Raw genomic sequence first — 26303 nt, 5'->3', positions numbered from 1 at the left:
TCTTATTTTAAATTTAAACACTTTTAGTTCGAACAGCTTCTTAAACTGGATCATATTAGTACATTGTTTGATTTCTTTACTTAATCCATTCCATTATTTAATTCCACATACTGATATGCTAAAGGTCTTAAGTGTTGTACGAGCATACAGATGTTTGAAGTTAGATTTTTCTCTAAAGTTATATTTCTGCTCTTTTGTTGAGAGGAATTGTTTTACATTCTTGGCTAGCAGGTTAGTTTGCTTTGTACATCATTGTAGCTGTCTGCAAATGCACCAAATCATTTAAATTCAATATTCTGGATTTAATAAATAAAATATTGGTATGTTCTCTATATCCAACATTATGTATTATTCTAACTGACCTTTTTTTGTAACACAGTTAGTGAATGAAGTTTATGTTTGTAGTTATTTCCCCATATTTCTGCACAATAATACGGATATGGTAACTAGCGAGCAGTAGAGAATATGAAGTGATTTTTGGTTCGGAACATATTTTGCTTCATTCATTATTTAAATATTTCTTGCCACCTTATGTTGTATATTTTTATGAGATTTCCAGTTCATTTGATCATTTATTATTACGCCCAAAATGTTGATTTCTTTTACTCTTTCAATATCTACTCCGTCTATTTGTATTTGTGTTTGACTTTCTCTTCTACTGTTACCGAATAGCATTATTTTTGTTTTACTTAGATTTAAAGATAGTCTGTTTTTGTCAAACCATCTCTTTAATTTGTCAATTTCTTCTGTTACTGTAATGGAGCATCCATTTCCACATTCAACATATGAAATATGGTTTCTTGTTCTCCAAAGTAGCAAACATGGCCATTAAATGTAAACTATGGACATAAAGTTGTCACGGTCATCAAATCATCTTCTATTTTTACTGCATTGTAGTGCATTTAACTAACTCTTATGTACTTTCGAAATGTTGCATCACTTACCCTCATAGAAGAAATATGTTGAGACATGAATGTAAGGGATGTGGGTAACTGGCCATCCATGAAGAGTGTTCATTATCCCAACTAACATGTAGAATGTCTGATGTTATGTCATCTTGTCCTGCCCATACTGTAATAATGTCTCAATCAAAGCCGCCATGAGGTTCTGTTGGTGCTCACTGGTCCATGCTCTGATGTCAGTGCTCTGATGGGCCTCTGGCTTATCTCCAAATGCACTAATATGGCTTCAGTGTGGATCTCCCACACACAGTGGATCCTTTATTTTGACACTTAACCAGTGCAAACAGAGGTAAGGGATTCAGCATCAAAGGAAGTTGAGCTGATTCATGAGTGTTGTTGTTGCGAATATTTCAACAAATCCAATGTGTGTTTGCAGAGGGGACCTCTTCAGGAAACTGTTTTAAGGATGAGCCAGGCGCCCCTCTCTTATTTCCTTTTCTAGTATTGCTGTTTGATGAAAAGACCCCCACCCTCCCCCTCAGCTCCGCCCCAAGTCCTTCAAACTTTTTCTGAACTTTACTCACTCTCCACCGTGGACTGGAGTGGTGGTGGTCTGGACTCAAAGCACACTCCAAGACCTCCTTCTAATAGACAAGCAATGGCTTGTTGGCTCATCTGCGTCGCTTTATTTGCCGGATTTGCGTCGTCGGCGCACAGCGTAACGACAGAGGACTTTTTCCCTTTTGGTGTAAGCGCAGGAGACCAACAACTGGAAGCGGGCAATGACCAGACGCACAGACTTGAACTGGACAAGCCAGTTTTGTTTTATGACGGCACTTTTGACAGCATTTTTGTAAGTAAAACACACACTTACAACATTACTTATCACTTTTTTTTAAAGTAATACACCCACCTTCCTGTGGTTAGGGTGGACTGTCCTGTGCTCTTGCGCAATTACGCACAGCTGGTTAGTCATACACTGAATAAATATTACGCAGAAATGGCAAAAACATGTGAATGGGTCAGAGAATAAGGTTTTTCTTAGTAAATATTGATTTTCTTATCACATAGACTGCATGGGGTCGTGTGGAATGCATGTGTCCTCACATTCTTATAGCCTGATGTTATCATTTTACTGTTGACCCACAGCCCAAAGTACCCCACACCGTTTTTTTGTAAATATATATGGCTGTGGTTATGGTTATGGTTTAAGTTTTTTTAGAACATGTATACATTCACAATTTGATACATAATACAATTTATATATCATTTACATATTCTTATTTTCCTTTACAACATGTCCGAAAAGGATTAGGAAGAAGCAAAGCTTATTTAACCCTACTCCTTTTCCAATTCATTACAAATCATTACCACTTCCTGTCTTCATTTTGTAACACAATGAAATACAACAGTTCTCTTAATAAATAGTTGATTTAATTGATTCCCATAACAAGACAAATACTATTTTATTTTCAATAAGGTTCAAGACGTTTGTCAAAATTGTTGTTCATTGTATTTTGTAAATACTTTCAGTTTAAACAGCCTCTTAAACTGGATCATATTAGTACATTGTTTGACTTCTTTGCTTAATTCATTCCATAATTGAATTCCACAAACTGATATGCTAAAGGTCTTAAGGGTTGTACGTGCATACAAATGTTTTAAATGAAATTTTTCTCCCTAAAGGTATTTTTTTCTTCTTTTGTTATATTTGATATGTGACTGCAAATATAATGCACTTTCAATTTGGTTTGATGTAACATAATTCATATACCGGATTTCCTGCTATGCTGTTTTTCTATTTGACATATTTGAAGTAACCATGTGAAGCATATGAATGCCCAAAATGCAGTAGCCAATTTTGTATGAAAGCTGCGCCATTGTGTTGGACAGACAAATAGCCCTTTATAGTCCCTCATTCTGTTTTTATCAAAGAAAAGTGCTGCATATTTCTTTCAATTTTAATGACAAAATGTACAACATTACAGCTAAAACTCTTTACTTAACAGAAGAGCATAATTTGCACTTATCGTACTTTTCATTAAAGTGTTTCTATGCAAACAGGCAAAAAAATATATAAATATGAAATAATATTTATTAACTTTAACCTCATGACCAAATCAGAGTAACACATTTAAATGATACAAGGTATGACATAATACTAATTATTACAGCATATATTACAGCATTATTACACATATAACCAATGGCGGTTCTAGCTTCAATAGCGCCCTGGCTGCCCCTTTATCAAAGCCGCCATGTGCATAATGCAAACTACACATGCCAAAGACCGCATTTGTCTCAATTATTTGGCAATGTTGCTAATTCTAGCGCACTAACGTCCTCACTTCTTTGTTTACATTGACAAGCATCTCATTGGTTTGGTTTTATCCACTTGTGAGCAATATGGGGTGGGTGGAGAGGGAGGGCACCAGATGCTGAGCACAAAAATAAGAATCCACCCCCCCAACCTTGCGGCGCCCCCTTGAGAACTGGCCCTATGGACAATTGCAGATGTAGCCCAAACCACTGCTTAAAACACAAAATTAAAAGTTTTTTTTCTTGGGCCTTTTTCAGCACACAGCTTGTTTTTTTATCGACTATATTTAAAGGCCTACTGAAATGATTTTTTAAAATTTAAACGGGGATAGCAGATCCATTCTATGTGTCATACTTGATCATTTTGCGATATTGCCATATTTTTGCTGAAAGGATTTAGTAGAGAATATTGACGATAAAGTGCGCAACTTTTGGTCACTGATAAAAAAAGCCTTGCCTGTACCGGAAGTAGCGTGACGTTGCAGGTTGAAGGGCTCCTCACATTTCCCCATTGTTTACACCAGCAGCGAGAGCGATTCGGACCGAGAAAGCGACGATTACCCCATTAATTTGAGCGAGGATGAAAGATTCGTGGATGAGGAACGTGAGAGTGAAGGACTAGAGTGCAGTGCAGGACGTATCTTTTTTCGCTCTGACCGTAACTTAGGTAAAAGGGCTCATTGGATTCCACACTTTCTCCTTTTTCTATTGTGGGTCACGGATTTGTATTTTAAACCACGTCGGATACTATATCCTCTTGAAAATGAGAGTTGAGAACGCGAAATGGACATTCACAGTGACTTTTATCTCCACGACAATACATCGGTGAAGCACTTTAGCTACGGAGCTAACGTGATAGCATCATGCTTAAATGCAGATAGAAACAAAAGAAATAAGCCCCTGACTGGAAGGATAGACAGTAGATCAAGTATACTAATATCATGAGACACCGAACCAAACACTGGACCTGTAACCACACGGTTAATGCTGTGCCGCCTGTCGAAGCCTAGCAATGCTGTTGATAACGACGCCATTGAAGCTAACTTAGCTACGGGACCTCGTCAGAGCTATGATAAAAACATTAGCGCTCCACCTACGCCAGCCAGCCCTCATCTGCTCATCAACACCCGTGCTCACCTGCGTTCCAGCGATCGACGGCGCGACGAAGGACTTCACCCGATCATCGATGCGGTCGGCGGCTAGCGTCGGATAGCGCGTCTGCTATCTAACTCAAAGTCCTCCTGGTTGTGTTGCTGCAGCCAGCCGCTAATACACCGATCCCACCTACAGCTTTCTTCTTTGCAGTCTCCATTGTTCATTAAACAAATTGCAAAAGATTCACCAACACAGATGTCCAGAATACTGTGGAATTTTGCGATGAAAACAGAGCTGTTTGTATTGTGATACAATGTGTCCGAATACTTCCGTTTCAACCATTGACGTCACGCGCAAACGTCATCATACATAGACGTTTTCAACCGGAAGTTCCCCGTGAAATTTAAAATTGCACTTTATAAGTTAACCCGGCCGTATTGGCATGTGTTGCAATGTTAAGATTTCATCATTGATATATAATCTATCAGACTGCGTGGTCGGTAGTAGTGGGTTTCAGTAGGCCTTTAAAAATAGAATTAATGGCTAAAATATGCTCTTGCGTCACATAGCTGGCTCTTCCCCCTCCGAAGCCTTCAGCGGACCTGTATATGCACCCCCTAAAAAATAGCTAGCTTCGCAGACCGCAGAGCTGTCATTGGTCTGATGTTTTCGTACATCATTTCCAGGTTTTCCTTCCCGCCCACACTCTTCCTCGACTCGCACAGCCCTCCTGTGCAAACGTCTTCTCCTGTTTCGGAGCAATTATGTACCATAAAAGCGTTTCAAAAGGGTAGTTAAAGATCCAACAACAATATGGACGTCGTTTCAGTTGCCATTGTTTAGTACCACCCACAGGAAGGTATTAGGTAGCTAAGAGTTGTGGTTACTTACTCAGGAAAACACTGCCCTCTAGCATTTTGGAAGAGAATCGCAAGTCACGCGTCAGCACCCACGGAAGAGCTATAAACGAATCAACACGCTGTCAGAGCTATGTTACGCTGCATTTTCCTGCCTTAATTCATCAAAGTAACTGTTTGCAACTTCCTCTCAGTTACATTTTTCTCAGCAAAAAATATAACAAGAACACAATTGGCTATCTTATGTTACCATTAGTGGTTTAACGGAACACACTTAACGGATGAAGTGCTGGCTGTCCAAAGTCGGGACCCGGGGTAGACCGGTTGGGGACATCTCTGCGCTGCTGACCTGTCTCCGCTCGGGATGGTCTCCTGCTGGCCCCACTATGGACTGGACTCTCACTATTATGTTAGATCCACTACGGACTGTACTCTCACAATATTATGCTAGATCCACTCAACGTCCATTGCACCGGTCGCCCTAGGGGGGCGGGTTGGGCGACATCTGCGGTCCTCTCCAAGGTTTCTCATTGTCCCATTGGGTTGACTTTTTCCTTGCCCTGATGTGGGATCTGAACCGAGGATGTCGTTGTGGCTAGTGCAGCCCTTTGAGACACTTGTGATTTAGGGCTATATAAATAAACATTGATAGATTGATTGATTAAAACGGTCTGTATCTTTCAGGATTACTAAGTTTATGTAATGAAAAATGTTACCGGCCCAAATAAAATGATTGGTGTTTATGGCTGTCACTCACCCACGTGCGCACATTAAAAAGCAGTCCAAAAGACGCAACGAACACATTTTAGTCATGTTGTTGTTATGATAGAATATACATTCAATGATGAGAGAAGACAAGCAGTAGAAATGGTTGGATGGATGACAGCTAATGCCAGCTATCCAGATCGCTATCATCAGCTAACAACAGCCAGATCTAATGCACATGCACATACGTACATACATGGTTACGTCATTACGTCCTAGAAAATGCAAGAGGGCGAGCTATAACGCTTAAAATACATTGGAAAGTTAGCGACCTTGAGGCATCCGTGTAAATGTTGCAAACAGCCCCCTTAAAATGTTTAAAAGTAATTACTAATTGTATTGAATAAAAATTGTTCAAAGGCCTGAGGAAAAATTTTAATTCGTAAAGGTTTTTTAGGGTTTTAGAATGTTTTCTAACGATAAAGACGAAACGGGATAGGAATGTGTTTGGATTGGGTAAGAGTCAACGTTTGAAATGGAGAAAATACTTTAATGTGTCTTGTAGTTTTATTAGAATTCAAGATAGCTAGGAATTAGCGCGCTGGCTTGCTCTTCCAGGAAATGAGCTGTATCATCAAAGTGCGGTAATCAATTGCGGTTGTACGATAATTAAAATCTGAAACGCTAAAAATAACTGTTGGGAATTTTACCACAGTTTATCATTGATCGCGGTATCGTTAAATCCCTAATTTCTACACAATATCTCAGATATGGTAACACTAGAGAGCAGTAGGGAATATGGAGGTATTTTTTTTATCCAGATCATATTTTGCTTTAGTCATAATTGAAATGTTTCTTACCATCTTGTGTTGTCGATTTTTTATATGAGATTTATAAAAATTAATTTAGTTAAATTCAAGTTTGATTTAAAAAGTATTAAAAAAAACCTTCACTTAAATAAAAAAAAGTTAAAATTCATTTTGAAGACTGTAAGAATCCAAAAATTATTATTTTTTTCGATTTTGCCATACCGGCAAGACATACGGAAGAATCGAGTTACTGTTTCTCTCTTACTCTGTACACTGGAGAGAGTGGCCACTGCTTCCAAGCACACCGCCAAACAGTTTGTCATTTTTAAAACCAGAAAAGGAAAAATGACACTTCAGAAATACGCAATGTCGTCTTTACAAAAACCTTGTGGAAAGTGCGAAAAACATTGTGCATTTTACCAGTACTGACACAAACAACACTACATTCAATGAGGAAAATACATTCAATTTTTCAATACAAACATCAAGAATGGGTTGCTGGGCAAGTATGAAGTATAAATTCTGCTTAGGACCCCAATTTAGCCTGGGGCAACCCTGCTCATCATCAATTAGTTGTCCACTCCAATGAAGAATTTTTTTCTGTAAATGAAGGGACAGTCACACCTCCATACATGGCACACATGCCTCTGGTCTAATTGCAAATCCCTACTGTGCGCCAGTATAAAAGATCAGAATCACACAGACTTGACCATGTTCCCAGTGTTATCTTCCCCTTGGGCCAGGAAGTGTTCGTAATGAAGATGAATGCCCAGTTGTCAGGCTCTCTGGGGCTGCTGATCAGGAGCAAGGACAGGAAACGTAGCGCTCTTGTTTTCTCCCCATTAGGAAGTGGAGGAGCCCCATGTGCTGAGGGCGTCTTTCGTCTGTTTTTGATACGAGCCCAACTTTTACATGCCTCACGTGTTAACTGTGAGTGTAAAATGTGTTCATTCGTGTGGCACGTAGCAGCAGGATCATTAGTCTAATGAGTTTGGGATAAAGATCAAAGTGGGTCACAGTTCTTTCACGTGTCTCTGTCCTGGTGATTTGCAACAAAGTCACCCTCTTTCCTTTTCTATCTCTTGCTCAGATCAACACCAATGGTTTCGTTGCCACAGCGGAACCCAAAAGCGAGGAGACCTATCTTGGCAAAATGCCCGCAAAGTTTGGGATGATTGCAGCTCTACATGGAGATCTGGACACAAGTGACGGCGTGGGCAAGGTTTTCTTTCGACAAGATAGCAGCCCGGATGTGCTTCTTCGGGCTGCGGAGCACATCAACAGGGCCTTCCCAGACGACAAAGAAGTCAGTCCCACCCATGTTGTAGTTATCACCTGGCTAGACATCGCCCGCAGTGAACATCAAAGCAGAGGAGATAATGTCGACCAGAAGGTGGGGCTCACAGCTCATTGATGAAAGATATGTGATGGGACACAATATGCTGTCTGCAAACATATTCAACATGTTTGACTTCAATTCAATTAGGAACACGTTGCAGTGTCACCTCTAAAATAAACCCAATTTCCATATTTTCTGGGCTATAGAGTGCGCCAGTATTTAAGCCGCACCCACCAAATTTCAGAAGAAAAAAATATGTTTACATATATTAACCGCACCGGTCTATAAGCCGCAGATATATACTGGTACGAAAGATTTTGTAAATGTTTATTTACATACCTTAATTGTTTCCAAACGGCTGATCAAGCAAAATAGAAGTCATCGTCATGAACCCACTAGCTGCAGAACCTAGCTCTCCAATCAGCTAAACAGACCCAATAATTCCACTGTGATGTTTTGGTGAATTTCCGAAATTTAAACAATAAAAAAAAAAAGCCAATGTAAGTTAATAATACTAACAGACACTCGTAAACGTTTTAGCATATTCGCTAATGCTAAAAGCGCTACCTTGATTACATTAATATAGCACGTAGGTATATGCGTGAAAACACTTCTACAGAGATCAGACATGGGACGGTTTAGTAAGTATGAATTGTATTAATTATTTTGTAAAACGTACAAACAATGCTTGGAGTGGTGGATGAAGAATATTTTCAAGCAAAAACGCTATGGACAGATAATAGACAAAATGGAACTTACACTTCCGGTTCAAGGCATGAAACAGGAAGTACATTACCAGCAGCACCTGCAGTGAGTGAACTCATCCAAAACATGGCGCCATTGCGCAAACAATAACACACCTTTTCAGTGTCTCTGTTGGTGTTATATTAAAACAATTTGTTGAATTCAAAACATTATGGCCATTAGCCAAGAAATATTCATAAACTAGCCGCACCGTTTTATAAGTCGCAGGGTTCAAAGCGTGGGTAAAAAGTAGCGACTAATAATAATGTGGAAAATACGGTAGTCACATTGACCTCAGTCCATATTACACACAGTTGAACTACTGCAGGTGGCCGTTTAAGGAAACAACGGACGTTGTGATGCGTCTGTGAAATCAATGCACCGCCGTAATGCTTAAAATGAGCAAAAGACGTAAATATTACATGTTATTAGGAATGTGCCTGTTACTTCATCACATATAGATTTACAGCATGCGTATAAAAGGTTGATGGCGGTCTTTGGAGGTTTTTTAAAGTGGTTTATAGGCGGAATAAATCAAATCTCATTACCTCCATTGATAGCTGTCTTTTGCAACTGTAGTGTTTATTTACAAATTTGAATGCATAACAAAGCAATACACATGTGTTTGTTTTACACAGGTATTGTGAATGATTGACAACATTTCCAAAAAAAGTGAAGTTCCCAATTAAAGCATAACAATTAATCGAGAAACAGACTCATGCATCTGCATGGTTCTTTTGCGTCATCTGACACACAGCCACTTTGTTTACATTCTTCCTTCACAGAGAAACACATTCCAACTGGTAATTGCATCCTTGGAGACAGCTTCAAACGCTATCCTCCTGTATGCCAGAGATGGGGTACAGTACACCACCAGCCCTGTAAAAGACACCAGTTTCATCCTGCATGCTGGCTTCAATAAAGGCTTGGTCCAGGGTTTCCTGTTTTCCAGTCAGGGTCCATACTACCGCACAACCACTGATGATGACGCCTCCATCAGCGCTTTAGCTGAGTAAGTCTGGAAGAAAAGTAAGAATAATAACTGCTGACCAAATAATGTATTTAAAATGTGTTTTTACTTTAATAGGCAGACAAACTCAGGCCTCAGGGGCGTTTGGGTGTATGAGATTGGCACTTCTCCATATTTTACCAACGTGGCTCCAGGTGAGGTGAGCGACTTTCCCGCTGAGGCTACCCCTCAAGTTTTCACCGAAGCCCCCGAAGCAGCCCCTGACGACAGGCGGGTGTTTACCAATGGACAGCAGGAGGAGTATCCTCCTTTTGGGCCTGAAGAGGAGGAGATTGATGTCCAACCCGTTCAGTACCAGCCACACCAGCCTGATAACCCTGAAGTGGTGGTGGTGGATGACACTGACATAAATGTAGACGGTAAGTCCAAAAGAGTATACCACTGTAATCGTTACATGTGTTTGTGGTATTATTCTTGTTATCTTCCACGTTTTAGTGTTTGCATACAATCTTGGGACGTGCGCAAACAACAGAAATAAGTGTTCTCCGTTTGCTGACTGCAAGGACCACTCCAGTGGGTACTGCTGCCACTGCAGGCCTGGTTTCTACGGCAACGGGATACAGTGTGTATCAGAAGGTATGGCCGTATTTCATTCAAAACATACAGTAATCGTTTAGTAGTCATAAGCAGTCTGTACTGTGCGTGTACCATTTATTGTAACATGATGACCTAAGATAAGGGAGGTAAGGCATTTAAAACGTTTTATTTCAATATGCAAAATAGCCTAAACTCTGTATCGATATGTTGTGCAACTTCCTGCAATAACGATATATATCATGATATATTATTTGGTACATAAATGATAATAGAACCATTTCAAGACAGGTTACAAACGCTCCTAATGGGTGATACTACACATTTAGTGTAAAGTGATACTTAAAATGCTCAAGATCATTGAATGTTAACATTTTTGACTACAATTATGATCAGAAAAAACTGAGGATGGCGATGCAACAATATTAATTTAAATATTCCAATTATTTCTTATTATTGGCTGTGTCCAGGGACTGCTGAGTTTGTAAACAATAAAACAAGAAAATCACATTTTTACAATAAAACATGATGACCTAAGATATAAAACATGATGACCTAAGATAAGGGAGGTAAGGCATTTAAAACGTTTTATTTCAATATGCAAAATAGCCTAAACTCTGTATCGATATGTTGTGCAACTTCCTGCAATAACGATATATATCATGATATATTATTTGGTACATAAATGATAATAGAACCATTTCAAGACAGGTTACAAACGCTCCTAATGGGTGATACTACACATTTAGTGTAAAGTGATACTTAAAATGCTCAAGATCATTGAATGTTAACATTTTTGACTACAATTATGATCAGAAAAAACTGAGGATGGCGATGCAACAATATTAATTTAAATATTCCAATTATTTCTTATTATTGGCTGTGTCCAGGGACTGCTGAGTTTGTAAACAATAAAACAAGAAAATCACATTTTTACAATAAAACAAAATCTATCTAATTGCTGTAGTATTGACTATATACTGATACAGTACTATATTGGTAATGTGACTGTTGATATTTGTATCGGCCCGCAGACCTCTGTTTGCATTCAAGACCTCTAGGTTATCGGTTAGCATATACTCCTATGGTGTGTATTGTAGCATTTTTAGCTATACCTCATCCTCCAGTAAGAAACATGTTTTTTTGCTGCCTTGGAGGTGAGGATTACTGACTTAGACTGCTTCTACACTGAACCACACATTCAGGTTATACAGGATATAACCCACCTAACCTTATCCCTGTCCACACACACAATGCCGTCGTTTAAGACCCCTTCCGCCCCTCTGTCCGCCGACGCAACGCGACCTAGTATGCATGCGCGGAAAATGGCAGACGCGCATATATATAACATCATAGTCACCTCTGACCTGGAAGTGTATCCTTACCCGGCAGTCTAATATGTGAAGTATTTCAATGTAGCTTATTGCCACATTTCTTTTAACAGTGAACCTTGCTTGCCTCAGCATCAGCAGCTGTTAGACTATTGTAGTGAATCACACCTGAGCCATCATACATGAATCATATCTTTAATGGACGCGTGAAAGTAAACAAAGTGATAAATAACATTTTACAACAATCAATCTAGCGATCTAGATATCTGGTCAGGACATTCCTGACTATTTTACCTTCACCTTCATTGTCCATTCTTGCAATACTGCCTGTGATTGGAGGCTGAAGTACTTGACGGCCACAACCACTTCATGAGTACAAAACTAAACGTTGAGTAATCGCTCGACATACATCGTGGATAATAACTGATACAGTCTACTTTGCCAGTCCAAATGCATTCACTGTTTTATGTAGTCTTCCCTCGTCGGCCAGGTTATACAAAGCCCACGCTACCTTTTTTATCACATCCACGGGAGCCCGCATTCTCGTTGTCTCCACTTCGACAACTGGACAAAGTTTTTCGCCAAGTAGAATCAGAGCTGACCTGGACATTCGAAAGTTCTTTTGCCATTCCTCTGACACAACAAACTTGTTGAAAAACATATCTCACCAGGCTGCTGTTCTTCCAGGCCTTATCAAAAACTGTCGCTCAACATGTTGCCGTCTGAAATGCGTTGTATCCAAAATAGCTACAATCGCGCGTTTCCTTCTCTTAAGGTATTCATGTGTGATTTCCACAACTGCCTGTACATGTAGAAGAAGGAGAATGAATGACTCGCCCCCATCTTTCCAGTGGTTACCTCCGACTGGAAACCGGTTCTTATAAAGTTAGCTGTGGCGTGTTCTTTCTGACGTCACTTCCTCTCCGAACTCCGTTTATAAATGATCGATGAGTCCATACAAAGCTAAGAGCCGATTCAAGAAATACACGGCGCACTTACCCGTGTAAAAAATTATCCAAGGAGGGGACCCTTAAACGATGGGTTAGTGTGGCTGACACGGGGTTTAGGCTAAATAATTATTCGTTTAAGGAGTTATCCGGCTTAATGTAGACAGGGCCTTAGAAGCAGTTTCACATTGTGGAGGGACGTTAGCCACTAGTAAGCTAGCAAGAATGCTACATTACTTTGAGGACATAGCTATCAGCATGCATTATCAAAATGTAACAATAGTATTAAAAGCTCTATCGTCGGCTAAATTTATATAACTTATACCGTATATCTCTGTATCGCCCAAACCTATTTAGATGCAGTGGAAACACTTCAATTGTGACTCAGAAGAAGAAAATAAAGTCCATAAAATTGACAGAGTGATGTATTTTTGATTGTTTTTCCATCAGAATGTTAACAAGCAGCCTACTTTCTACTTCATAAGCAATGATGTAAAATGTTTAGACGGATGAGAATCTGAATCTGTCTTTCTCAGCACATGCACTTATGCTTCAAAACTAGACGTCATTTTCCATAATGCTGCTTTTTAACAAACTAATGGCCATCAATCAATAGTACTCCGTTGAATGCTTGTATGAAGTCGCAAATTATTATGTATTATCTCTCTTACTTTGCTTTCCAGGAAAGCCTCAGAGGATGAACGGTAAAGTCCACGGACAGGTCTATGTGGGCAACTCTCCCACTCCAGAGAGATTTAACAGCAACGATCTGCACTCGTATGTGGTGGTAAATGATGGACGCTCCTATGTGGCCATTAGTGACATCCCCCAAAGTCTTGGCCCTTCACTGCTGCCACTGTCAGCCATGGGTGGTGTGATTGGATGGGCCTTTGCTCTGGAGCAGCCCGGCTTCAAGAATGGCTTCAGCATTATTGGTGAGAAAGAGATTCATGTCTGTGTTCGTCACACTGCTGCAGCTGAAATTCCCTAAAATTACGTCAGATGAGCCCCAAGGGGGAGGCAGCTAAAGTTTAACCCCCTTGTCTTCCAGGGGGAGTGTTTACGCTGCAGGCTGAGGTCACCTTTCAGCCTGGTAATGAAAAGCTGACTATCAGGCAGGAGTTTAAAGGTATCGATGAACACGACCACCTGGCGGTGAGCACTACCCTAGAGGGCAGAGTCCCTGAGGTGCCCCCTGACTCCACCGTGCAGGTTGAACCGTACTCTCAGATCTACCAGTACAGCAACAACTGTAAGACAAAACCCCACACTGATGTCATTGCTGCCTTTCACCATGTTTGCGCATTACAACCAGGGTTTGCAAAGTGGGAGGCACCATAAACCTTTGAGGGAGGTCCAGCAGCTTGAAGAAAAAAAAAAGGAAAACTACATTTAAAAACTTGTTATGCTAACTAACAAAATTCATAAAAGCATAAATAATTGATTCTTAGTAAAGTGTAAAGAAAATTAGCTCAGGAAATATTAGCCATTCCACTGAATCAGTGTCAGGAAATAAGATGTACCAAAGCGCAACTATAAAAGGAAATATTTTATCAAGCAATATGTCCTGCACATTGATCCGATTGTATATTTGATAAATACAATTTAATGGATTCACACACTGTGTTACGAACGGGTCGCATGTTTGCAGTGGTCATATCCCCAAGATGGACGGAATGAAGCAGCATGTAGGTAAGATGATGATTTATTCTCCGAAACAAAGCAAACATAAACAGTGCGGTATAGCTCGGTTGGTAGAGTGGCCGTGCCAGCAACTTGAGGGTTCCAGGTTTGTTCCCCGCTTCCGTCAACCTAGTCACTGCCGTTGTGTCCTTGGACAAGACACTTTACCCACCTGCTCCCAGTGCCATCCACACTGGTTTAAATGTAACTTAGATATTGGGTTTCACTATGTAAAAGCGCTTTGAGTCACTAGAGAAAAAGCGCTATATAAATATAATTCACTTCACTTCACTTCACTTCAGTCACATATAGCAAACAAAAGTTCCACCGAGTGGAGAGTGAGGCAGGTATAAATAGCTCTCTGATTAGTGATCAGGAGCAGGTGATGGTTGCGACCACTAATTAGATAATAAACACGGTGTGGCTCGGTTGGTAGCGTGGCCATGCCAACAACCTGAGGGTTCCTGGTTCGATCCCTGGCTTTCGCCATCCTAGTCACGTCCGTTGTATCCTTGAGCAAGACACTTCACTCTTGCTCCAGCCATAAGTGTGAGAATGTGTGTGTGAATGGATGAATGTGAAAAGCGCTTTGAGTACCTTGAAGGTAGAAAAGCGCTACACAAGTATGTCCCATTTACCATTTAACATAAAACGTGGCAGGTCATAACACACTGGATACCAGACAAATAGCGTTTATTGCCTGTCCCTGCTCCCTATAAAAACTAAACAAAAAAGAGTTTAAATTGCCACTTAAGTCGTGACCCTAACACATTACCCCCTTGGAAAATCAGATGTGTTGTTTAATATTTCACAAGTCACATGGTCCACAAGTAGTTGCATCATTCAGATTATCTGCAGACCAAAATAAGTTCACAAATTAATTTTTCTGTATATTTGATGTAATATTTAAACTGTGACTGCTGGTGTACGATCTAAGCACAGTCCTGTTCCCGAAACTATTTTTGCCATTATTTATTAAAAAAAAAGTTTTTTGTTTAAATCACTGTAACGTGCTTAGTGTCTTAAAACATATTTGCTAATTAAATGTTTAAAAACACACTCCTGTTATTTTCATACATATAAAAATGAAATTAAATGGGCTAATACACATTTACCGGTAGTTAAATATTGATATTATGAGATTTTAGTTAAAAAAAAGATAGAAATGTACATTTATTTTGACGGCTATAACATGCAAATGGCACCGATTTGATGGAATGGTCCTCATGCTCCAGAAAACACCTCAGCTGTAATATATTCTCACTGTGAAACACTTTGAACACCATTCAAACGTATCAGAAGAATCCTTATGTCCTTTCAGTGATCACCTCATCTTCAACTCGGAATTATGCGGTGAACTTCCCTGATGGCTCCACGGAGACGAGGACGTTTCAGTGGCGTCAGACCATCTCCTTCCAAGGTTGCCAGCATGACGAGTCTCTAAGAGACATGCGACCCACGCAGATGCTGAGCGTGGACCAAGTCTTTGTCATGTACGACCCCAATAATCAACTCATCCGCTTCGCCATGAGCAACAAAATAGGAGACATCAATGGTGAGGTCATGGAGATGATTGTTGTCTTCCTGTTCTGGCCAAAGCTCATTTCCTTCCGAATACTGGCTGAGTTTGCCATGGAACCACTGTTGTTCTAAAAGTATACTTCCTGTCTCAGGAGGACAGCCTGAGGAGAACCCGTGCTTCACTGGAAGACACGGCTGTGACACTAACGCTGTTTGCCGACCCGGAGATGGGACACAGTTCACCTGCCAGTGTGCTGCTGGCTTTAATGGTGACGGACGCACATGTTACGGTAATGTAATACATTGCAGTAAAGTACATAGATATTTGGCTAGCTACATTTGTAAACAATTAGTGGTATTATAATATAAGTGGGTATAAAGACAACTTATGCACTATTTATAAGTTACTTAAACCAGGATAGATAGATAACCTTTATTGTCTGTTAGAAAACAGAAATTAATCTTCGACAGGCTTTATTACATCAATGAGACAAAAGTAATATACCTATTTTCTACTCAACATTTGTAATTTTTTTATCTACTTGGCCCTAAAAAAACTTTCATGAAAGACATATGAAATAATAAGAAATACAATTTACTTAATGGCTGCAATGGGCTATATACAGTGAATCCGGAAAGTATTCACAGTGCTTCACTTTTTCCACATTTTGTTATGTTAAGCTTTATTCCAAAATGGAATAAATTCATTGTTGTTCTTTAAAATTCTACACACATTAACCCATAATGACAATGTGAAAAGTTGTTGGTTTTTTTTGTTGCAAATTTATTAAAAATAAAAAAATAAAAAAATGACATGTACATACCGGTAAGTACATCAGAATTTACAGCCTTTGCTCAATACTTTTTTGATTCACCTTTGGCAGCAATTACATGCTGGATTAAAACCAACACTTCTCATCCAACCTGATGGAGGTTGAGAGGTGCTGCAAAGAGGAATGGGCGAAGGGGCCAAAGATAGGTGTGCCAAGCTTGTGGCATCGTATTCAAAAAGACTTGAGGCTGTAATTGCTGCCAAAGGTGCATCAACAAAGTATTGAGCAAATGCTCTGAATACTTATGAACATGCGATTTATTTATATTTTATAGATTTGCAAAATAAAAATAAAAAACTTTTCTCATTGTTATTATGAAGTATTGTGTGTAGAATTTTCCAGACAAAAATGAATTTATTCCATTTTGCAATAAGGCTGTAACATAAACTGTGGAAAAAGTGAATATTTTCCGGGAGCAAAGCAAATAATGAAGGGTAATCTTTGGTGCTAAATGTACACATACAGCAGTGAGGTGCGGTGATCTTTGCACCAGTTGAAGCATCAATGCCTTTGGAGTTTCTTTATTTTTTTAAACTTAAAGTCATTTGCTCTAATCATTGTTAATACAGGTTAAAATGATAACAAGAAAAAGAAGGGAGTAATTCACATTCATAAAATGTTATAAAATACTTAATGGTCCTATTTTATTTGCTTTGATTAAATTATAAAAACACTTGGAGTCTGTCTTATCTTTACATGAACTATCCTCCATGAAAACAAACTTTGTATGATCAACTCCATTTTTTCAGAAAGTCCAGTTTAGACAAGTATTTGATCTCGGATATATAAACCTCCACTTTGGCAGCTACGTTCATTTGTTAACTCATTTATTCTGCAGAGCATTAAAACATCGCTCTAGCATCTGACAAAAAAAAATCCACAAACACTGGCTTCCTCGGTGATAAAACATAATAGCAACATGCGTCTGCTAGCTCACAATCACCTCCACTTCTCACAGTGTAGGGAGTCTGATACTAAAGAGGTTCTCCTAATACAGGATATTAGTAATACCGACAGCATCTCTTTTCTCTATTTTATAGTCCGATTATCAAGAATAATGATGTCACACTTACATTAAAAACATTAAACAGGCTGTAAATTCAACAATGTACACACCTGAAATTTATAGTGTAAAAATGTATCTGCAAACATTGTTTTGATGACATAGTGCCAAGCAGACCAGCCAGTAAGCCACGCCTTTAGTCTCTTCAGCTGCCACACAAACAGGCAAGAACAAGGGATAGTACGAGAGCCAAAAGCCTGATCTTAGGTTTGTGTGCAAATGTAATGATTTTTACTGCATTATTGTTGTTATCATACAGAAACTACATTCATAACACAGTTTAATAAACAAATATTAATATTTATTTTATGCTATTATTTTTTTCATCATGACAAGTAAGGCTCTGCCCCATCTGCCGACCCTGACTCCACATTCCTGACATACAGTGGTAGCTAAATTTTAGTTAGTAATCTGTTCCAAAATGTGCAACAAAATCATACAAAAACCGCTCCAATTTTTCCTCTAAGAAATATTGCAAGTCCAGTTAATCTGTTCAAGACATCCAAAAATATCAACACAAAACACATTTAATAAAGCATAATAAAAGTTGCATATGCAGAAAACAAAGCAAAAAACGTAACTTAAATGTACAAATTAACATTTAACATCACGTTTACCTTTGTTAAAGGAAGGCAGGGAAGAGCCATACGAACTATTACTTTGTGCTCTGCTACGAGTTATTTTTTAATTAAATTGACAAGCGGTAGAAAATGGATGGATGGATGGATGGTGTTTCTCTCCTTCTTTATCATCGTGCTGGCACTTGCAACTTTCTTTGGCCCCCTGGTGGGTATTTTAAGCACAGAGACTTTTGCTGTAACCGTGTTAGTTTTTAGTTGTCAAAAAAAACTACTGAGTCAACCAGTGATGACATCATAGAGGGTTGCTGGAGTGGGTGGATAATTACTTCTGGGTGGGGAGTTGAGAGCAGAGTTGTGTATAGAGTATGGCCAACTAAAAACAGACGTATGACTGCTACCAAGGATGTGTGCGGCTGTGCCCGGAAACATGCAATTCCTGTCGTTTTGACGTTCGTATTTCTGACGAAATAAACCAAAATAATACGTCTATATAGAGTTTTAAACATTCTCCAACTCATAAACTTACAATAAAACATGCTTTTATTTTGTCAAAGTATAATGTTGCAGCTGTATTTGACACACTCTGCTGCTACATCCCTGCAGTGTTTCGTGAACAGCAGTGACTCTAACACGCACCCGGTGGCGCAATAATCGTAAAAAAAATATATAAACAGAACGACCCAAAAAAACATTTTACCTTCATTTTGCCAAAATCTTCATTAGCTTCGGACCAACAATCACAAAGAAATTGTGACTTTGGTGTGAAGGACGTCAACTGTGGTGGCTGCTTCCAATGTATTTGTAATCACTGTACGTACCTCTCTTTATGTTTTATTCTAAATGATCATTCTTTTTTGTAGCATGCTAAGTAAATAAGTGTACTTTTGTAGTTACTTCTCCATATTTCTGCCCAATAACTCAGATATGGTAACACCGGCAAGCAGTAGAAAATATGGAGTGATTTTTGGTCCAGAACATATTTTTCTTTATTCATTATTGACACATTTGTTGCCACTTTATGTTGTATATTTTTATTGAAAATTTCAATTCAATTTATCATCTATTATTACAATCAAAATTTGGTTTATTTTACTTATTCAATGTCTGTCTATTTTTATTTGTGTTTGACTTTCTCTTCTACTGTTACCGGATTGCATTATTTTAGTTTTACTGAGATTTAAAGATAGTCTGTTTTTGTCAAACCATCTCTTTTTAATTTTAGTAATTTATTCTGTTCTTATTTGTATTTGATTCTGTATGTTCTAGCCTGAACAAAACGCAGACGTTTACCTGGCACAAGACGCTGTAATTGGTGGCTCTCCAGTGTTGTTCGCCAACCTTCACTTCCTATACTTGTCGTCTTTCCGGGTTGTTAGGAAAGCGATGTAAAAACTTTCCACAATTCTCGCGGATGGAGCAGCCCAATGCTGCACAACAGGGCATTTATACACCTCGAAAAAGTAAGGAGAAAGCACCGCAAACACATAGGATCAGCTCAAAGTTGGTAGTAATTATGGCGCCCTGTAGTCACGTGAGTGCCTTTTGACCAATCATTGAAACTGAGTTGGCCATACTCTCTTTATACATGACTGTTTGAGAGCAGGCAAAAAGGCACATTTTGTATAAAAGAAATGTCACTGTTGAACATTACGCAGTGTATCAGTAACAGGACAAAACTGAGTCACCAATGCGTGGGATTCTTTGTTGAATCTGCATACACATACCACGGAAAAATAGACTGGTTTGTTAGGTGCAATGTGTTCCTGTAATAATGGAATTGATTTATATAGCGCTTTTCTAAACAATCAAATTGCTTCACAGAGAAACTGAGAAGTTGAGAACTCAGCATTCATTATCCCCACCTCCACGGTGGTAAGCTACATTTTTAGCCAGAGCTGGGGTAGACAGATGAAAATGTTTCTGCCAATTTGCGCCTACAGCCCCTCCGACCACCACCAAACATTCATACGCATTCATAGACCAGTGTGAGCCGCACTAGGAGCAAGGTCGGTGAAATGTTTTGCCCATGGACACAACGGCTGTGACGAGGAGGGCGGAACTTGGAATCGAACCTGTAATCCTCTGGCTGCTCTATCCTCTGAGCCACACCATCCCGTACTATAACTGAGACACTCAATCAAAATTGGGGAAACCTTTTGGTGAAAAAAGACGGATCTAACGAAAAGTGTGTCGTACGACAACTGAGGAAACACTGTACTGAGTAAGTTTCAAGTTTCAAGTTTATTCACAATACCATAGAACAATTTCAATAGTAGTGAATATCATTTAAAGATATTGGTAAGTGAAAGGGTCCCCCAAATAAGCTAGAAGAAGCTTTCGACAGGGGGTCCAAAGGACAGTATATACATGGAATGATGAAAAATGGTAGCAAGCACAACAACAACAAAAAAACAAAAACAAAACAACAACGCTATATGATAAACACAAGATAATAGTACTAAAGCAAGCATACACATACACACATACATTCATTCGACCATGCAAAACCCAACGGTAGTCAACCCCACAGTAACATCAAGCCCAATCAATGATGTATAGTGCATCTGGAAAGTATTCAAAGAGCTTCACTTTTTCCACAGTTCATTATGTTACAGCTTTATTCCAAAATTCATTTTTTGTCCTGGAAATCTACAGACAAGACCCTATGAAGTCAATGTGAAAAGTTGTTTCTTTCAATTAGCAAATTTATTAAAAATAAAAAAATAAAAAATCACCTGTACATAAGTATTCACAGCCTCTGCTCAATATTTTGTTGATGCACCTTTGGCAGCAATTACAGCCTCCAGTATTTTTGTATACATTGCCACAAGCTTGGCACACCTATCTTTGGACAGTTTTGCTCATTGTTCTGTGCAGCACCTCTCGAACTCCATCAGGTTGGATGAGAAGCATGTTTTTTGTTCATCTAGTATGTCTCTGTACGTTGCTGCATTTTGTACATTGTTGTATTTAATACATTTGCAACAAAAATAAAAACAAAAACTTCACATTGTCATTATGGGCTATTGTTTGTAGAATTTTGAGGACAAAAATTAATTTATTCCATTTTGGAATAAGGCTGTAACATAAAAAAATGGGGAATAAGTGAAGCGCTGTGAATACTTTCCAGATGCATTGTATGATAGGCACAAAGACGTCTTCTGTTTATACATCTTTTACAACAAAGGCTTGTTGTGACTTTATTTATACTAACTGGCAGAGCAACTACATTTCAAATTGTGCTATCATTATTAAAGTTAGAAAGAAAGATGTCGGGTCAGATACATTGCGGTCGTTTACTACAGCTATAGATTTCTGTTACACAGCCTTTTTAAGCAGGGCAAATGAACGGTCCTGTTAATTAGCAGGGGGAACACCATTGTTAAAACAATGTGTTCCATGCCCGTAGCCCAGGTTCTAATACTGCCCTTTTTTTAACCAGTGTTGTAGAGGCAGGAAGTGCTCCAAGGCCCATACAGTACAAAGAGGAAGGATGTATTTCAGACAGATGCTATCTTGAAACTTTTGTAATTAAGAGGTCTACTTCATCTCTTCTCTCTGATCTCTAGTCATCGGACAATGACAGACGATAATGAACATATCCTGACTTTGGATCTAAAGTGGTCTAATGTGTACATTTTTTAATGTATGCTCATTGGTTCTAATTTGGATCAGACATTGATGAGTGCAGAGAGAGCCCTCAGACCTGCGGCTCTCATGCAATCTGCAACAACCAGCCCGGCACCTTCCGCTGCGAATGCGAAGACGGATACCTGTTTGGCAGTGATGGGCAGACGTGTGTTGGTAAGTACTAGACTGACTTTATGAAATATTTTCTAAAGGCAAGCTGTATCTTTTCAAGTTATACAGTCTTGTAGAGAAGATTTTATGTATTCATTATACTAGTTGAAAAGTTTATGCCAAATATTTCCCTGACTTTGGCCTTTTATAAAAATACACTCACTCATCAGTCACTTTATTAGGTGCGCCTGCTTAACAGAGCCAAATACAAAGAAATCTATAATGTCACTTTTACAAAAACAATATGTTGAGACGCACTTGTTATTTTGATCATAGTTTGCACTTAACTGCATCACATTAAGATTCTATGTATCTGTGTTTTGTGCATGATTATGCAATCATTTAGCAAGTCTTCACAAAAGCTTTATACATATAGCACTTTTCATGCACAAATGATGCAACGCAGAGTGCTTTACATCAGTTAGAAAAAAACAAACACACACACATGCCATTATTGACAGTAACAAGAACCTTTAAAAACATCATTGACTTTCTGATTCTGATGAGGGTACATATGCCGGAGCTTTTATACTGTGTATCCTACACTTAAACTAAAGTTTATGGAAATTGAAATTGCAAATAAATACATGAAAGAATACAAATTCAATTCAACCATTTTGGTTTCCTTTCCTAGCTACTGAGATACATAACATATTAGAAACTATTGTCAGAATACTGCAGTAGATTTTCATTTTTGCAAAGGCAGAATTAGTATTAATAATTTGACAATCTAAGTGTTCCTAATATTGTGGCCAGCGAGTTGAATCAGAAATTTTCAACATGAAACTGAACTTTTCATAAAAAAATACTTTTACAGCACTTTTTATATTTATATTATATTATTTCTATTTACAGCCTATGTATTTTTTTGGTGTTGTTTTTTAATCAAAAATAGTTTCAGAAATATATTTAGATAGTCATGTTGTCATATGTACTACTAATAGTTATCTAATACCTGTGTGTTTTTTGTATTGAGTTTTATACATCCATTGTTCATGCTTCTTCTCAGTTTTTTAATAATGAAATCTAAAATACACTTGGTAATTATATATTGTGAATATATATGTTATCTAGTATTTTACAAAATGTTTATACAGTATGCATTTTGAAAGACTATTTTCAAAACTAAAATTGACTGGTGGAAAAGTGAATGACCATGGGAAAATATGTGTCCCAGGATGAAATCAGTTGAGCACCTCTGGTTTGGAGCATGTGACAGCTGTACCAGGGTATGTCTGGACATTTCGCCCCTGCTAAACATGTACTCTGGTCTCCTTCCCTGTCAGATGTTAGCCGACCCGTGGACGCTTGTGAAGAGGGCACCCATACCTGTGACATTCCTGAGCGTGCCCAGTGCAGCTACACAGGAGGATCCTCCTACATCTGCTCTTGCCTTCCAGGATTCATAGGAGATGGACGAGTCTGCCAAGGTAAAGCCCACAGACACAAATCCACTACACAAAACTTGAAGTGTTGCACCATCTGCTCAAAAGTGTGGGGGAGGGGAAGTGAGCTCAGTTACATAATGTATTTGCTGGAACTGAATAGCGAAACATAGAAAACAGATGGACATTGCAGAGTATAGCTTTTTTGGGGCTGCTTCCCAGGAAGGCTCATTCATATTTTATTTTATTTCTAAGTCTTCGCGTGATTCTGTGCATTCTGACCAAAATTATTCTGCTCATTATTTAAATTATTTTTACCTTAAAGACGTGGACGAGTGTCAGCCCGGCAGGTGCCACCAGGACGCCATATGCTACAACACCCAGGGTTCTTTCACCTGCCGGTGTAGGCCAAGTTACTATGGCGATGGCTTCTACTGCTCTCCAGGTAAGTCTAAAGGCATGAGGCTAATTTTTTACTTACAAGCCCAACAAATGAACTCACCAGCAAATGTGATTTACAGTCCTCAGTGGACTGACAGCAAACATGTGTTCTGTTATGTCTGCTATCATCCAGCTGCTCTTGTTCTGGATGCCTGCCACTGAAGTGTAGCTGGTTTGCCAGTGGTAATAGTTTTTGTAGATATGCACACAAACTTAATAATACAAATATACAAAACGGATCATTTAAATTCCCACCATTGTTCATCCCACCCATCTGTGTGGGGGGGATGTCTGCCAGAATAATCGCTGCCAGCTGGCATCTGTGTTTAGTTGCCTCTGGATAGTGATTATGATTATGTGGGTTATAGGAGTTTTGTTGTAGTTGGACATAAAACAAGGAAAAAGGAAATAAAGACAAATTAAAGTTAACTTTGCTTATGTGTTTCTTTCAGAGAGGACAAAAACACAATGTGAGAGCCACAGAGACAGTCTTCTGGGTGTGACTGAGTTTGGCCCAAGGGGTCCACGGCCACCTGTTGGCCAGTACATCCCAACGTGTGATGAACATGGCAACTATGAATCCATGCAGTGCCACGGCAGCACGGGACACTGCTGGTGTGTGGACCGAAACGGACAGGAGATCCCCGGGACTCGCTCAGGAGCCGGCAGTAGACCCATGTGTAAGTTAATTACATATGCCCAAAACTAATGTGCGTGCATGTGTTATGTACGTACATAGTTACGTCACTACGCCCCAGAAGCCGGCAGGATATATTGTGTAAAATACACTGAATTGGCCCTAGTGCAGGGGTGTCGAACTCATTTTAGATGGGGGGCCACATAGAGAAAAATCTACTCCCAAGTGGGCCGGACTGGTAAAATCACGGCACGATAACTTAAAAATTAAGACAACTTCAGATTGTTTTTTTTGTTTAAAAATAGAACAAGCACATTCTGAAAATGCACAAATCATAATGTTGTTTTTTTACACTTACATGTTGCGGTTAATAGTATTCTACCTTTATTTGTCGTTATTTATACTTTCTGAATAAATTATGTGATAATGTTCATCAGTCAACTCATTGGTGTTAATTTTCAATCTATCAAGATAAAAAAATATCAAAATCAAATTACAGTATGTTATTTATGTAGTTTGCTTATTTTCCTCGACTGGTGCACTAACATCCATCCATCCATTTTCTGCCGCTTATTCCCTTTGGGGTCGCGGGGGGCGCTGGAGCCTATCTCAGCTACAATCGCTAACATGTGGTTTTTTTTTTTTTACATATGTAGGATCATCTACAAAGATACAAAGGATTGCTATTGCGACATCTAGTGGACACATTTAGAACAGCAGTTTCTTTCATTCCAAAATTTCGGCTTATTTTTATACTTAGCAAACTCATCCAATTCAGGCCCGCGGGCCGTACGTTTGACACCCCTGCCCTAGTGTGTGAATGTGAGTGTGAATGTTGTCTGTCTCTGTGTTGGCCCTGCGATGAGGTGGCGACTTCTCCACGGTGTACCCCACCGCCCAATTACAGCTGAGATAGGCTCCAGCTCCCCACCCCATGACCTTGAGAGGGACAAGCGGTAGAAAATGGATAGATGGATGGATGGACATTGGAAAGTTAGTGCACTCTAGGCATCTGTGTACATGTGGCAAACAGCCCCTTTTGTATTTTGTTATTTTCATATACAGCCGTCCCTCACTTCAAAGTTTGCGGATTTTATTAATCATAGTCTACATATTTCAAGGATAAAATGGCTAAATGAACTAAAAATATCAATACTATAGTATTTTCCACTAATTGAGACCAAACCAATTGGAGCAGGCTGTTCAGTATTATGGCCACTGATTGGCTCAGGCTCAGACAGCATTACTATGTTGGATTAAACAAGTGTTAAAGTCACTATATGGATGTTATTTCATGTCTAGCGGGCTGTCATAATGTTAAAAAAAATTATTAAACAGTTTTTTTTATTCTTCAGCAATGAAATTATTAAATTTATTGTTAATAATTCCTGCGCCGCAGAAATTATTTTCAGGGTTTACTGTAGTAATATTCCTCTTCCACTACCAAAATATGCAAGTTAGGTTATTTGGAGACTCTAAATTGTCCATAGGTGTAAATATGTGAATTGTTATGCTTGTTGTCTCTGTGTGCCCTTTGACTGACTGGTGACCAGTCCAGCGTGTATACCGCCTCCTACCCTGCATGGAAAGTGAAGTGGGTGAGACAATGAAGTTAAGTTTGGTCGAAAAATCAAAGCAATTTTGGTTGAATATATAGAAATACAGCCAAAGAGTTATGTTGATGGTGGACAAAAGTGGCTCTCTAATGAAATCCTGAGTGACACCCCATAAAAGGTGGGTGTGTAT

The 26303-nt window shown here is 39.0% G+C and overlaps 1 protein-coding gene across 2 annotated transcripts in view; it reads left to right on the top strand.

Moving 5' to 3' along the window:
* Window positions 1-1407: 1407 nt before the first annotated feature.
* Window positions 1408-26303, top strand: part of nid1a (nidogen 1a) — a 34549-nt gene continuing 9653 nt past the window's right edge. Inside the window, exons 1-14 of one of the 2 annotated variants that reach the window (XM_062058536.1) lie at window positions 1408-1755; window positions 7778-8080; window positions 9556-9782; window positions 9858-9939; window positions 10033-10159; window positions 10236-10376; window positions 13296-13547; window positions 13664-13864; window positions 15617-15850; window positions 15969-16106; window positions 21969-22097; window positions 23381-23524; window positions 23805-23924; window positions 24373-24600. In XM_062058536.1, the coding sequence (XP_061914520.1) occupies window positions 1417-1755; window positions 7778-8080; window positions 9556-9782; window positions 9858-9939; window positions 10033-10159; window positions 10236-10376; window positions 13296-13547; window positions 13664-13864; window positions 15617-15850; window positions 15969-16106; window positions 21969-22097; window positions 23381-23524; window positions 23805-23924; window positions 24373-24600 (2665 nt within the window). In that variant the 5' untranslated portion in view covers window positions 1408-1416. Of the gene's footprint in view, window positions 1756-7777; window positions 8081-9555; window positions 9783-9857; window positions 10160-10235; window positions 10377-13295; window positions 13548-13663; window positions 13865-15616; window positions 15851-15968; window positions 16107-21968; window positions 22098-23380; window positions 23525-23804; window positions 23925-24372; window positions 24601-26303 lie in introns of both variants that reach the window. The other variant, XM_062058534.1, reaches the window with a different exon arrangement.

This window comes from Entelurus aequoreus, linkage group LG09 (genome assembly GCF_033978785.1).
Source record: "Entelurus aequoreus isolate RoL-2023_Sb linkage group LG09, RoL_Eaeq_v1.1, whole genome shotgun sequence".
In the NCBI taxonomy this organism is placed as follows: domain Eukaryota; kingdom Metazoa; phylum Chordata; class Actinopteri; order Syngnathiformes; family Syngnathidae; genus Entelurus; species Entelurus aequoreus.
This window is presented reverse-complemented; position numbering and strand designations above follow the sequence as displayed.